General features: G+C 47.5%; 1 protein-coding gene and 1 non-coding gene across 2 annotated transcripts; both read left to right on the top strand.

The window, feature by feature from the left end:
- The first annotated feature begins 906 nt into the window (after positions 1-906).
- Positions 907-978, top strand: trnad-guc (transfer RNA aspartic acid (anticodon GUC)). The gene has a single exon. It is a non-coding gene; the product is annotated as a tRNA-Asp (tRNA).
- Positions 979-1,449: 471 nt separating this feature from the next.
- LOC125717936 (splicing factor U2AF 65 kDa subunit-like) lies at positions 1,450-10,424 on the top strand. The gene is made up of 10 exons (XM_048991311.1): positions 1,450-1,586; positions 3,552-3,726; positions 4,074-4,177; positions 4,426-4,577; positions 4,928-5,044; positions 5,132-5,270; positions 6,500-6,579; positions 9,522-9,644; positions 9,736-9,822; positions 10,009-10,424. The coding sequence occupies exons 1-10, from the start codon at positions 1,538-1,540 to the stop codon at positions 10,384-10,386; spliced, it is 1,404 nt and encodes a 467-aa protein (XP_048847268.1). The 5' UTR covers positions 1,450-1,537; the 3' UTR covers positions 10,387-10,424.
- Positions 10,425-15,565: the final 5,141 nt, after the last annotated feature.

Raw genomic sequence — 15,565 nt, 5'->3', positions numbered from 1 at the left:
TGTTGTATGTTCCATTATATTTATGAATGAATGATTTATGTGAAGTCTGGCTTAGATTCGAGAATTAATCATATAGATTAAAAAAAGTTTTCATTTAAAACTTATCTCATATAATAAAATCCTCGTCCGAACGAACATATGTCAGAATGAAAAAACATTTAAATTATTTTTGTGATGCATCAGTATCAATAGCTACAACGTCATAACAGATATAGATATAATGCGGTTCATACTTTTGAAGTTGATGCGTATCTCCCGAAAAAAATCAACTCCAGAAGAGTCCGCGTCTGTAAATGCCTGAACTTCGGAATCGATCCTACCTTTGTTAGGCGCGGCATCTGTGTCTTGCAGCTGTTCCCTTGGATAAAGATGTTAATTGTCATGCTTACAGCATCTCGATCTCCGGCGTTTGTGAAGTTGGGATTGATGCTGTCCTGTGTTTTTTTTTTCCTTCCACACTTAAGCTCTGCTTGTTACTGCCCCATAGCGGAGCGCAAGTGAAACGGACTACCGGAGATTTGCACTGTTTTTCTGTTAGTGTGTATAATCAAAATATGACTCAGTTTGGCCAGTTAGAAAAATATGATAATAGAAAAGTATTCTTTTCCTCTCACTTTTTTTTCTTGATTTAATTACCGACTTCACGTACTTACACTGTGTCCCGTTGCACGATGTAATATTGCGAAACTATGATTTTGTGGCAGTGTTTTGTAAAGGAATTTTCCGTTTAATCATCGTCTTAGTATAAAGCTATATGGTTGTTCTGGTATCAGTGGACGTACATTATGTATTTTTTCTTCTCTTGAGCACCATGGTCATGACATGAAGCTCAGTCATTGATTACTCGCAAATGTTAGTAGTCATCCGCTGTTTATCTTGAAGATGTAAAAGTAGTGCGCGTACATCTCCTCGTTAGTATAGTGGTGAGTATCCCCGCCTGTCACGCGGGAGACCGGGGTTCGATTCCCCGACGGGGAGAGTCTGCATCTTTTTGCCTCGGTCTCAAAAGGCACCAAGCTAGAACCAGCCCCGTGTTAGTGGAAACGGGGCTTGTGACTTGTACTCATGCATAATATTCTGCGGGTCGCTCAGCAGCGCAGCATATGAAACTAGACTCGGATTGTAAGTGTGTGGTTTTGATAATTGATGTATGGATGGATGGATCCTTAATAAGAGATATAAACAATAAGGTCCAGTCGCCAACTAATCATGTAAAATACGTCATAAACTCATGGTTGTTAAACCCAGAATAAAAATGAAGACGTATAACTAGGAAAGTCAACTTGCACATTTCAATTTTGGTTCGATATAATCACGTTGTCCTTAACCCTCCAGTGCAGGAGGGGACGGTAATGCGCATCGAATGTTTCCGAACCTGTGTGTGATACAACCGAGGAAGAGCCGATGACTTCGGGGGAGGAGGGGCAGGCGACTCGGAAGAAAAAGCAGCAGAACCCAATGCAGCCTGTAGCCCATTCAAAGGCCTACTGTTGGACCTCTGCTTATTTTGCAATACGTCTTTAGTACGGACTGAAAAATGTCCGATTTCGATGAGTTTGAGAAGCAGTTAAGCGAAAATCGGCAAGGTAAGTTTGGCTTTGAAGATCGGTGTATGCTCCCTGTTTTAGGGTAATAAAGTGGCCGGCGTGTCCTAGCGCCGAGGATGGTGCGGAGGGCACTTCTGCTGGTTCCGAAAAGAAAAGCGCGGCTGGGAAATCGGTGCCTTTTATCCGAGCGCTCGCCGATTCTGAAACCTGCCCGATTCTTCTTCTCCCAGCTGCCGCAGGATCCCCGAAAACTGACCGCTTTGGTAAATCAGTGACATTCTTTGCTTGGCATTGTTATAGAGATCGCTAGGCCTGCATCCATCAGTGCCCGGCGTACATAACATGGACATTTCAATGAAACGTTATTGGGGTGCACTCGATGTGAAAGCCTGCGGTTTTATTTATTTAATTATTTACCATTATACACTTGGATCATAAATTGCGACCCGCGTATTTTCATTCGCAGTAACACACTATGCATGGATGTTTGTTGCAAGCGTTATATTTTCAAGATCACGTTTAAAGTTTTATGCAAATAAAAACGACCGCGACCACTTGATTTAAAGTCCGCACTTAATAACAGTGTTAGTTACTTGGTTTTTAAATACTACGACGAGTTTTCTATATAATGATATGATTTTGTCTCTTTCCGATGCACAATAGCCTTTCCCTTGGGTCCGAAATGCTGGCCCTGTCATCCGTACAGAATAAGTCTTTCTCACACGATCGCCGTTTCTTCATGATGTATAGACTCTAAAAATCAGCCGCGTTCCCTGGAATCATAACAACTGCTTTTAGGTCGTTATTGCAAAGTCTTGCACCTGTATCTACCTTTACAGCGGATAGCAGTAACTAACAATGATGTACAGTTATATAACAATACACATATAACTTCATTAAAGTGCAGAGAATCCAGTAAACTGAATAAACTTAAGCCATACTAACGCAACTGAAATATACAACATGCGTTACAACGGAGTCGAAAGTAGGATTGATTTATGTACCTATCAAATGGCAATCTTGTCATATCAGCTCCTTATCACTAAATCACTAAAATGTCATTCGAAACGACCTGATTCGGCTAGACGAGCACTAAGTGCCGCCGTGTTCGATAAACTAGCAGTTCCAGTCATTCATATCTGCGCTCTGACTATGCCTGCGATTGCGGTAATTGGTTATTACCGATTTACGTAAGATGCATTGGCCGCTCCGTGTCTGTACTTTTGCAGCGGTGCATTACCGTAACGCTGTTATAACTGATGCATGAAGCTGATTCCTCGAGCAGCACCTGCGTTTAAATGCTTCACTGAAAACTGCACCTTCAGGGATTTATTTAAGCTTCTATATGAAGGACCTGCTGGGATAGAAAGGTGATATTTTATTGCTAGTTTAATAAAGTGCTGTCTGTCAGATTGAAACGATATTAATTACCCATCCATCGTCCAACCAGTTATCTTAGTCAGGCTCCCCTGGAGCCTATTCCAGGCAAATTCCCCATACAGAGAGCAGAGGCAAAATTCAGGCCTCCAGACTCGGAGGCGTGAGGCAACTGTACTCACCACTGTGCTCCTATATCATTAATTAGTCTGGTTATGTTTTTATTGTTTCACAACAGACTGACATTCAAGGGGATGTCCTTGTGCCCTTGAAATTATTAGCCATTGAGAGATGGGTGTGTTTGTTTCAGGAGGGTGTGATTGAATATGTGAATTGAATGGAGGTGCTTCATTCTGGTGAGGAAACTGGGGAGTTAGACCCCGTACCACATCTTGGTCTCCGTAAGTGACTTTTAAGGCATAGCGCTGGGTCAGTCAGCATCCAGCACCCCAGGGAAGTTGGTAATATGATTACTCTGTGACTCATGGGCTTCAAACCCACAACCATCCGGACACACATTCATAATCCCTCTGAGTTACACATCTTGGATTTATCGAAATGGATGGTAGGGGGGCAGTCATGTCGCTCCGCCCACCGTCTCACTGGTACCACGGTGTCGTCCCCCAGAGCGGGAGAAGGAGCGACACAAGAAGCGTAGCCGCAGCCGGTCTCTGAGCCGTGGCGAGAAGCACCGCCGCTGGAGCAAGGACTCCAGGGGGCGGAGTCACGAGAAGCGCAGCAGCAGCCGCGACCGCAAGGGTCGTGACCGACGGAGCAGCTCACGCGAGCACAAGAAGCACAGGTACCCCCCCTCACGGTCCCGGTTACAGGCACTGAAGCTGATATCTAGCATGGTTTGAGGCCTCTTAACAAGTTTCTTTCACAATCAACCAATTGGTTTCTTCGTGGTGGGAAGGGGGACTGTACCCATATTAAATTTTAACTGGCGTTTATAAGTAGCCCCCGCCATAGCGATGGGACCTCAAAGCCAGCCTAAAAAGTGGCGCATGGTCACACCCTCATGACCTTAAACTGCCTGCGATCCAAAGTTAAATGTAAACATTCTGCCATCTGTTTGTTTTTGCCAGATTCTGAGTGTTTACACTGTATTGTTTGGGGAAAACAACCTTCTGTTTTGTGTTTGGGCAGCTACTCTCCTCGGAGAAGCCGTAAGAAAAGGACATACAAGTACTGGGATGTTCCCCCTCCGGGATTCGAGCACATCACCCCCATGCAGTACAAGGCAATGCAAGGTTTGGATGCGACGCTTCCATGTGTGCTAGTTCAGTATTGCAAGGTTATGGTATATTGGTTGCAATGAAAGCATTTATTCTGGAGTGCCCTCCTCCCCCCTGCTGGTCAAAGAGGGAATAACACTTGGGATGATTTCAGACAGTGTGAAGAGAGCTTAAACCTAGGGGTTAGAAGCAAATGAAGGCGACGATCCGGATGTTCTGGCCGTCCCTGGTTGGGGTCTTGAAGCCCTTTCTCCTCCCCACAGCTGCAGGGCAGATCCCCACGATAGCTTTACTGGCAACATCCACCACCAGCGGCGTGGCAGTGACGCCCACCCAGGTGCCGATGGTCGGCAGCCAGATGACCCGGCAGGCCAGGCGGCTTTATGTCGGCAACATCCCCTTCGGCCTGACGGAGGTGAGTCCAGGCAAAGTCCCGCGTTGCCTTCTGTCATGCATACTGGTGTCATGTGTAGCTCAGTGAGTTAGGACACTGAGCCGGTCACAAGAAGGTTGTTGGTTCAAATCCCTTGGGCAGCAGAGTGATTTCACCATTGGGCCCCCGAGCGCAGCCCTTAAGCACTATTTGCTCTAGGAACTGTCTGGTCCTGCTTCTTCAATGAAATGTATGTTGCTTTGGATGAAAGTGTCCGCAAAATAAATAGATAAATGTACTAGACTTGTCAGTCATTTTTTTTCTCGTTTGCCTGTTTTGATGTCTTCAGACGTCTGCCTGTCTTCATTCAGTGTGTCTGCCTGTCTTTTTAGGAGGCCATGGCGGATTTCTTCAATACCCAGATGCGATTGGCTGGCTTATGTCAAGGTCCCACCAATCCCGTCCTCGCTGTTCAGATAAACCAGGACAAGAACTTTGCCTTCCTTGAAGTAAGAGTCTTTCCTGCCTAATGGCTGCTGTGTCCAGGCGGAGACCGCAGCCTTCCCTGATTAACGACGTTCTTCGTTCTGCCCTAGTTTCGGTCCGTGGATGAGACCACGCAGGCAATGGCCTTCGACGGCATCATTTTCCAGGGTCAGTCGTTAAAAATCAGGCGGCCCCACGACTATCGCCCCCTGCCTGGCATCTCAGAGCAGCCCGCCTTCCACGTACCAGGTCCGTTTTGCTTGTCGCCGTCATAACCTTAATCTTTATTTACCTTTGAAGAGCCGATCGGCAAGGCCAGTTTTTTGTACTCGTTACGGACTGACTGTCCTTCGCAAGCTGCGGATGTCTTGTCATATAAAGAGGGAGACTTTCACTTTTATTTACTTAATGTTGTAAATATTTAGCAGACAGTTTTATCCAAAGTGAAGAATGTTTTTTTTTTTTTTTTTTTTTGAGAAATCAGGGTCAGCCTGTCCCTAGAGCAAACTCGCCGGCCCAGTGGTGTGATCACCAGTGATGTGAACCAGTGATCTTCTGATGATAACGCTGGCATCCTAACCAGCTGAGCCACACACACACACACACACAGCTCAGTCACTCACTTCTTACTGTTAACATAGGGGTGTTGTGTGGCTCTGTGATGTTTGCCCATGAAAAGAAGGTTGCTGGTTGGCAGGGTTGGCAGAGTGATTTCACCACTGGGCCCTTGAGCAAGGACCCTAACCCCCAAATTGTTCTAGGGTTGCTGGCTCCTATTCTAGTTAAAAATTCTGGACACACCTACTGAAAATGACTTGTTTTTCAGCAAGATAATGACCCAAAGCCCACCTTGAAGGTTATGCAAGTAGCTTATTACCTTGTGAACTAGGAAAGAGATGGTCCCCACAGCCCCCCAACCTAAACTCTATAGAGCTGGTTTGGGATCAGTTGGATGAGAGTAAGAGTAAGGTAGCCAGCTTGCGCGCAGAACTTGTGGAAACTCGAGGACTGTTGGAGAAACGGTCCAGGTGGGTACATATGTTAGCTGGTTGAGTCCGCAATGCTGTCATCGAAGCCAATGGCTCCTATTTTGAAGAGACAAAAATTTTGTCTTTGCAGTACTTCATATGCATAACTTCCATGCCCAAAGGCCTTTTACTATAAGGTGAATAACAGCTAAAATAGAGACAAATGCATTAAGAGCAGGTGTGTCCATACTTTTGACTGGTGCTGCATGTGTCAGCATCTCCCATGGAGAGCAAGATGGGAGAGACAAAAAACAGTCGTCAAACTGCCCCAGTATTTAGGTATTTTTTTGCTGGAGTTACATTTATCTGATATTATATAGGAGATAACGACGTCATACTGATTTGAAGTTGGCTTATTTCACTCGCGCCGTTTGCTCGTGGTCATTATCCGGCATGTTGACGGTTTGCTGTGATCGGCCGGCTTTGGGCGCCGTGCCGCTCTGTCTGCAGGGGTCGTCTCCACCGTGGTTCCAGACTCGCCACACAAGCTCTTTGTCGGAGGCCTGCCCAACTATCTCAGTGACGATCAGGTACCCCGCCCTCAGTCTCTGTCGCCGGGGAGCCGACCCACAACCCTCCTGTGTTTCTGTCCCACTGCTGCACGTGGAACTCAAGCAGGCATGCACACACACGCACACGCACGCACGCACGCACGCGCACGCACATACATACATAAAATAAACACTCGTCTCTGTGTAACTGATTAGTAGGAAAAGAAAGCCTGTCAAAGTTACCTCACCGCTTAAAATTCATTACAAGATACTGGGGGGTCAAATGTCAGCATCATGTTTAAAGCTAGCTGCTGAAAATAGCCGCACATTTGAGGTTTTTTTTTTTTTTTTTTAAAGATATTCATGGGATTTATTAAACATTTATTAGACATGTAGGTAATGAGTTGACAGTTACATTACGCTCATTGTTTATCCAGCTGTAAATTATGAAGATATTGAGACCCCGCTAATGTAAAAGGTACGTTTCCCAAAACCTCATGTTATCGACTTGCATAGTTGGAACCATTCAGTTGTTATCTAATGTTGTTAGCAAATAACCTTATTAGCAACAAAGGCTTTGGGAAACGTGCCTTACAGCTGGCGGCTTGCCAAACCAGTCACGTAGCCAGTCCCTGTGCTGCCTGTTGCTGGGTACCCTGGAATATTTGTATATCGGGTTAATTGCTGAGTGTTAGTCGGATGAATCAGCCGCGTCGTTTTGCTGCATGAAAATTTAAAATCGAGTCATCTGCGCGTCACCTAACTGACGAATACCTCCACATTGCCGTACACCTGTGTTTGCCCAATCCCAGTCCTCGGGGAACCGCCGACTGTCCACATTTTCGCTCCCTCCTAGCTCCCAGCCAATCAGGAACACCGAATACCTGGTACAGGTGTGCTGAGAGGAAGCAAAAACGTGGACTAACCGGGGGGGTACCCCCGAGGACTGGGCTGGGAAACACTACCATAGACTGTGCTTGAAATGTGGGGGAGATCGACCAAGTCCCCAAACGCTTCAGTATTCGCAGACGTGCCGTGTCTCACGTCCATGTCCGCACACTGAGAACGATGACTTCACATCCCGTTAACAGCGATGGGGAGCTGCGGAAGAATCGTTCCCTACATTGCTGTGTCGCTCGAAAGGCAGAAAATACTTCGGACCTTTTTCCCGGTGAACGATTATCAGCTTCACTGGAGTTTTCACATCGTGCCCCATGCCCTATTCTGTTATGACGTCAGTGATGGATAATATTACCATAACAACATGCACAGATGAGGTCGTCTTACTCTGAAAGTGTTGAAAGGGTCACATTTTAGACATTTTCTACTTCTCATTAGCATCTTTTATGATTTTTTTTTTTTCTTCCTATATCGCCACCCCACTGAAATCGGCCCATTATAGACATAATCCATACAGGCATTTAATAGTTTACCTATTTATTTTGCAAAAGTTAATCGCAAAACGTTTTGCGTCCACCCCTGCATTGTAACATTTTGAGCTCCGGTGTCCCACTCACTTTAGCCTAAACTGTTAAAAATGGCAAGACTCAGCCCACAAGATAGTGATCGCGGTTTCAGTGAAAGGTAAGTGAGAAGTGCAGTCAGTTTGTTTTTCTTTGATTTTTTTCCTCCTTTTCGGATTGTCATCGTAATCTTTCTTATCCAGTGTGAGTCACATGTAATCCAAGTCAAGAGGAAGGCTGTACCAAAGCAGCACTGGGGGGAGAGAGTTTGAATCCAGCAGAACTGTTAATGTATTTCACGTCAAAGCCAGTAAATGTGCCATAGACAGGTGAAATGGAAACCGCTGCTTGTATCCTGGTGTTTACATTTTTTTTGCAGTCCCTGCTACCGCTTTGATACTTACAGCTCTTTCATTTTTGTTCCCCACTTTGTCCCCAGCTAGGGGCCTGTAAGATCGTTAAGTCTTCGCTCATAATTTGTTCAGTAGTACTGACCTACTGCTGCCATGCCAACATGTAACACAAGGCAAGTAAGACATTCCGTCCCTCGCACGGATATCCTCCCTGTCGACGGCCTGCCCCTGTGGGGGGGCTCTGTCCTGGAGTGCTCTTAAGCATATGGGGTCCTTTTTTTGGGGGTTGAAGGCTGGGGAGAGACTTATTATGCTGATCACAGGGTATAAATTTGATTTTTTTTTTTTTTTTGCCCCTAAGAGAAGGTAGGAGGTAGCGCCCTCTTGTGGCTGCCAGTGTCCCAGGTGACTCCTTTCTGAAGTCAGTGGTTAATGCGGCTTTACAGTAGATTCCTGTAGAATAAGTGAGGAATGATGTTAGCAGAGCTATTTCGTCCTGTTTGGCTTCAAGCCGTGGCCCCTTTAGCAGGACCCTGTGGCGGCTCTTAGCTTTACCTGTGAGTTTATCTCCTGTAGGCTTTGTCCCTCTAATTAACTGCACCAATGTGGTTCTTGGTTTTAAGAACAGGAAGTCAGTGATTCGGCTGGGTTTGTGTTCTGCCGAGTCGCCCCCCCCCCTCCACATTGTATACATGGAACACTTAACATATAATTAGCTGTTTTTATTTAGTTTTTTTTTTATATACCATCTAGCTTAATTATTGTGGCCCTTAAAATCAGATGCAACTCGGTCCATATTTCAAAATTCGTAGTTGGAATTATCAGAGAACTTGATTAGGAATTCAGTTGTGTTGTATATGCTGTAGGATGGGGGGGGGGAATCTGTGTTATCATTCATTGACAAGAATCAAAATAGTTACTTTTGTACGCTCCCAGTAAGTAAGTCATGCAGAAAGGGCACAGGGGGCTTTGAGCTCTAGTGTTGCACCGTAATGTCGAGCCACTTGTCATAAAGCCATTTTCCTGATGTCTTCACTGTTTCCTCATGTCGTTTTGCAAAGTTTAACATGCTGCTTCTCCCACAGTTAAGATTAGCATTTCTAGCGAGGTGCCGTGCCTGGACTGTCGGGCTAATCGCCCCCCCGCGTCTCCTCCTCTTGCCCAGGTGAAGGAACTCTTGACGTCGTTCGGACCTCTTAAGGCCTTCAACCTTGTGAAGGACAGTGCCACGTCACTGTCTAAGGGTTATGCTTTCTGTGAATACGTGGACATCAGTGCCACTGACCAGGTGCGTGAGGTGGGGCAGCAGCTGGAAGGTCTGGGGTGACTCGGGGCTTCCGGATGGAATTGCTGACGCTTGTGTGGGATGCATCCCGCAGGCCGTGGCTGGACTCAATGGCATGCAGCTCGGAGACAAGAAGCTCATCGTCCAGCGGGCAAGCGTGGGGGCTAAGAATGCCAACGCTGTGAGTATTTGTCCTCGGCTGCCGCCTTTCTGATGTCCTAAACCCAACTTGGTTCCTGGGTGCCTCCCAGGAAGCTTAATGCCCCTATTTCTTGGGTTTATTTGGGTCCATGTAAATTTCTCGCTGTTACTCGAGACGATTGGACGATCAGGGGGTATCTGACACTCTTGTCGCCCCCCGGGACAGACGGCCATCATCGAGACGCCGGTGACGCTGCAGGTTCCAGGGCTGCAGCGGCTGCAGAGCTCCGGCATGCCCACGGAGGTGCTGTGCCTCCTCAACATGGTCATGCCCGAGGAGCTGGTGGACGACGAGGACTACGAGGAGATCCTGGAGGACATCCGGGAGGAGTGTTGCAAGTACGGCAACGTGCGCTCCATCGAGATTCCGCGGCCCGTCGATGGCGTGGAGGTGCCTGGCTGTGGCAAGGTGGGACCCGTACTCTCCTGTACCAGTGGCAAAAAGAAGACCTCTGTAGGCACTAAACACAGGCTCATGGGAGCATTTCTTGCACAAAAGTGTTTTGAAAACGGAATAATTTTTTGTGTAAGAAAAACAATCTGATTGGTTCAGATAGACAGACAATCTGATTGGTTCAGATAGACGACGGACAATCTGATTGGTTCAGATCTGAGCCAATCAGATTGTCCGTCGCCTATCTGAGCCAATCAGATTGTCCGTCGCCTATCTGAGCCAATCAGATTGTCCGTCGCCTATCTGAGCCAATCAGATTGTCCGTCGCCTGTCTGAGCCAATCAGATTGTCCGTCGCCTGTCTGAGCCAATCAGATTGTCCGTCGCCTGTCTGAGCCAATCAGATTGTCCGTCGCCTGTCTGAGCCAATCAGATTGTCCGTCGCCTGTCTGAGCCAATCAGATTGTCCGTCGCCTGTCTGAGCCAATCAGATTGTCCGTCGCCTGTCTGAGCCAATCAGATTGTCCGTCGCCTGTCTGAGCCAATCAGATTGTCCGTCGCCTGTCTGAGCCAATCAGATTGTCCGTCGCCTGTCTGAGCCAATCAGATTGTCCGTCGCCTGTCTGAGCCAATCAGATTGTCCGTCGCCTGTCTGAGCCAATCAGATTGTCCGTCGCCTGTCTGAGCCAATCAGATTGTCCGTCGCCTGTCTGAGCCAATCAGATTGTCCGTCGCCTGTCTGAGCCAATCAGATTGTCCGTCGCCTGTCTGAGCCAATCAGATTGTCCGTCGCCTGTCTGAGCCAATCAGATTGTCCGTCGCCTGTCTGAGCCAATCAGATTGTCCGTCGCCTGTCTGAGCCAATCAGATTGTCCGTCGCCTGTCTGAGCCAATCAGATTGTCCGTCGCCTGTCTGAGCCAATCAGATTGTCCGTCGCCTGTCTGAGCCAATCAGATTGTCCGTCGCCTGTCTGAGCCAATCAGATTGTCCGTCGCCTGTCTGAGCCAATCAGATTGTCCGTCGCCTGTCTGAGCCAATCAGATTGTCCGTCGCCTGTCTGAGCCAATCAGATTGTCCGTCGCCTGTCTGAGCCAATCAGATTGTCCGTCGCCTGTCTGAGCCAATCAGATTGTCCGTCGCCTGTCTGAGCCAATCAGATTGTCCGTCGCCTGTCTGAGCCAATCAGATTGTCCGTCGCCTGTCTGAGCCAATCAGATTGTCCGTCGCCTGTCTGAGCCAATCAGATTGTCCGTCGCCTGTCTGAGCCAATCAGATTGTCCGTCGCCTGTCTGAGCCAATCAGATTGTCCGTCGCCTGTCTGAGCCAATCAGATTGTCCGTCGCCTGTCTGAGCCAATCAGATTGTCCGTCGCCTGTCTGAGCCAATCAGATTGTCCGTCGCCTGTCTGAGCCAATCAGATTGTCCGTCGCCTGTCTGAGCCAATCAGATTGTCCGTCGCCTGTCTGAGCCAATCAGATTGTCCGTCGCCTGTCTGAGCCAATCAGATTGTCCGTCGCCTGTCTGAGCCAATCAGATTGTCCGTCGCCTGTCTGAGCCAATCAGATTGTCCGTCGCCTGTCTGAGCCAATCAGATTGTCCGTCGCCTATCTGAGCCAATCAGATTGTCCGTCGCCTATCTGAGCCAATCAGATTGTCCGTCGCCTATCTGAGCCAATCAGATTGTCCGTCGCCTATCTGAACCAATTTTTTGTGTTTGTGAAAACGGGTCTTTAATCGGGGAAACGGAGCGGGTAGAGCAGGACGGAACGCAGGCATTGACAAACTACAATGACGGACAGGGCAAACAGGTAAGACCAGAACTTAAAATAGGTCATGACTAATCAAAGTAATCGGGCAAAGCAGGAGACGATCAGGGAAGCACACGTGGGTAATCAGGGGGCGTGGCACACACGAGGAGCGGACAAGCCGGGCATATATGTATATCTATATAAAACCTCATTAATGAGGGACAGGGAACAGAACGGACAGACAGAACTGGCACAGGGGAAGGAGCCAGGACAAGACTTGACATAAAACAGGAAAGGCAGAGAAACAGATCAGAAAGGGGGACACGGAGGGAACAGGCAGGACAAAAGGACCGGGAGTGAACGAAGGGAACATCGGGGAAAGAGGAGCAGAAGCCAGAGGGACGAGGGACAAAGAGAGGAGGGACAGAGACAGGAGGAACAAAGCGAGGGGGAGCAGAGGCAGGAGGGACAAAGACGGGAGGCCAGGGAGAGAAGGAGGGGGAACCAAGAGGAGCCCGAGGGAGACCCAGCGGGCGACGGGAGGCAGCCGGAAGGGCTGCAGGCGGCCGGGAGGCCGGAGCCGGAGGGGCCGAGGAGACGGGGTGAGGGACAGACGCAGGGACGAAGGAGGGAGTCGGAGGGGAGACCAGGGAAGGGGACGAAGGAGCTGGAAGGGACCCTGGCGAGGGCAAGGAGAGAGGGGGAGCCGCAGCAGACGGCGACGTCCTCCGACACGCCAGAGCGGGAGGACCAGCAGGCGAATGAGGAGCCGCCGTCGGGGGGCCCGCAGGCAACCGATAAGACGCCGGAGGAGGGACCGAGGCAGGGCGACGAGGCCGCGGAGGGGGACCCGCAGACGACAGCCGACCCGGAGGGCCAGGACCCGCAGGCGCCGACCAAGCCCTAGCGCCGGCGAGGGAGGGCGAGCCAGGGGGCTGGGCGGGTGGGACCCCAGCCGTGCGTCTGTGTCCTCTCCCCTTATGGGACACAGACATAAGGACCCGTGGCCGGGGTCGGGCTCGTCGGGGTGAGGGTACCAGAGTCACAGGGGGAGAAGGGACTGGAGTGGGGCCAGGGACTGGAGCTGCAGGCTGCAGAGGGGGCGCCTGCCCGGGAGCTGCAGGCAGGGAAAGCGCCTCGGACGTGGGCGCGGTAGCTGCAGGCAGCGGAGACGGCTGCTCGGGCTCTGGGGCCGCAGGGGGCACTTATTTTATTATATAAAATAAGTGTCACACAACCGGGGTGACATGCCTTGCCTGCTTGTGGGATGAGGAAGACTCAGGGACTGGAAATGGGATTAAAACTGAAGATGTGCTCATTCCTTTGTGTATTTACAAATTTTCCTTCCGTCAGACATGAGGAGTTTGCTGCTATATTTGGCACTAATAGAGATTCTGATGCTGCTATTTTTATTGTCTATTAGTTTGTTATTATTTACAAGTTCTGTTGTGTTTTTGCATTTTTCTCTTCTGGTTAATTAACTGCTGTCTGATTGCTGTGAAGTATGAGTGTGGTGAGTAAGACTCAGGGACTGGAAGTGGGATTACAACTGAAGATAACATGCTTATTCCTTTTTGTATTGTTTACAAATTTCCTTCCGTCAAACATGAGGAGTTTGCTGCTATATTGTGCACTAACAGAGATTCTGATGCTGCTATTTTTATTGTTTATAAATGTGTTATTGTTTCCAAGTTGAGTATTCAATAAATGCTAAATTGAGAAATTTTGTGTATCGTTTGTTATTATTAGTGTGATATTTTACCATGCAAATAGAGGGGAAAACGTCCAATTATCGGCCAAAAAAAATCAGCAGCATATATCGGCCATCGCCTGACCCTGACTCCTAAATATCGGCATCGGCTATTGAAAAACCCATATCGGTCGACCTCTAGTAACAGTACATTCTGTCCAATTCATCCATCGAGTTAAGTCACACACCCACTTGAGGGGGCACTCCGGCAGACGTGAGGATGGGGATGTTCTTTCCGCTATAACATCCACTGCAGAAGTACATCTCGCTCCTGTTCACAGGGCTTACTTCAATGATGAAGCAGGGCTGGTTGTCTGGACAAGTGAAGTTGTCCTGCTGCTGGGTCTCGGTGCCGTTTTTCCACCTAAGCTTGAAGGTGGAAATGTGTTCCAACTTGGTCCCTGGGACTGCAGCATAGCCAAACATCGCGAGCAGCGTCGGCCACACCCACCACCAGAACCATCACACCGTCCTATACACATAAAGAAGAACTAAAACATAGAGTGTTGTGACAATCTATGCGTTAATGTTTGGCAGCATAGGTGATTCGTTAAAATTATACCGAAGAATGGAAAATGTGATATTTAGAATATTTTTTGCCATTTAGTAGCTAATTTAAGCACTTACCCAATGCCTCAATTTGTTTTAGGTCAGTAATGTCTGAGCCAAAAGAATGAATGTATGAATTTAATACAATTCACCCACTCCCACCCACACACAAATCTGAAATTCAATTTATTAAGACACTTCTTAAACATTAGTGCATTAACAAAAAAGGAAAATCTTAAGAGATTCAGTAGGATTTTCTATGTTAGACTTAAGTTAATAGTTCAATAGTTTTTATATATTTCAGTATACCAATTTGACTTTAATGTTGAAACAGATGCTAAAACATGGAATAATTTCATAACTAGAGAAACATGTTATTCACAAACACTAGCAAAGGTAGCTTATAGTTAAACTTACTTAAGTCAGCAAGTCAGGCTACAGTGTGTAAGAATTGTCGTAAACGATAATTTGTCTCAGTCTTACATGACAGAATAAGTAAACAGAAAATATAAAATGGCTGAAACAGCATCATTAACGCCAGCTACAGTAGAGGCGCAGAAAAGGTGTCATGACTGAAGTATTCCCAAACTTTGGAAGACCGCATGCGAGCCTTTTTTGCCGCGTGTTTCTCCAGAGGCTCCGGAGCTCCGCTGGTTGACGCAGCCAAGTTGGCTCATGTGCAGGGGGACAAGCGGCAAATTTCTTTTTTGCAGGGTGGTAGGTGATGTCTCATTAATATTTCTGAGAGAAGTGCTACATGATTGGCCAGTGCATGCCTTACAAAATGGTGCGGCACTGCATCCAAGCCTGCGGCACTCAGAGTCACAAATACAGTGGAAACCATTTGTAGTAATTACGTCTGTCTGGCTGATTTCCAACTAATTGATATTTGTATATTTATTACATGAATATAAGGTAATATAAGGTAATAGAAGAGGTATTTAATGGTTTTCCGTCTGAGGAATTTGCAAAAAACTGCAGTGCATGATGGGTCGGATCTAAAGGCTGCCTAACGTCCTCATCTGTAGGACGACTTACATCAAGACTAGGAAGGTGCATAATGTTCATGCCTGGTTGCGTTTGTTGGTCCAGAAAGTAATTCAATTTCGCCATGTAGGTTACGTTCTTAAAAACTGCTTGGAATATAGCCCGATTATATGCTGTGGGCCTTTTAATTTCTTTGTTTACCAGGTAGGCTACCTTCTTTAAACTGCGTTTTGTTAGACTACATATTTAGGGAGGTCTTTATAAATTTATTGTAGTCTTTATAAATATGTACATA

Source organism: Brienomyrus brachyistius, chromosome 22, assembly GCF_023856365.1.
Source record: "Brienomyrus brachyistius isolate T26 chromosome 22, BBRACH_0.4, whole genome shotgun sequence".
NCBI classification, from domain to species: domain Eukaryota; kingdom Metazoa; phylum Chordata; class Actinopteri; order Osteoglossiformes; family Mormyridae; genus Brienomyrus; species Brienomyrus brachyistius.
This window is presented reverse-complemented; position numbering and strand designations above follow the sequence as displayed.

Coding starts and splice junctions, on each gene's coding strand:
- LOC125717936 (XM_048991311.1), top strand. CDS start 1,538: ATGTCCGATTTCGATGAGTTTGAGAAGCAGTTAAGCGAAAATCGGCAA. Junction 3,727..4,073: donor CGCGAGCACAAGAAGCACAG/GTACCCCCCCTC, acceptor GTGTTTGGGCAG/CTACTCTCCTCGGAGAAGCC. Junction 6,580..9,521: donor ACTATCTCAGTGACGATCAG/GTACCCCGCCCT, acceptor CCTCTTGCCCAG/GTGAAGGAACTCTTGACGTC.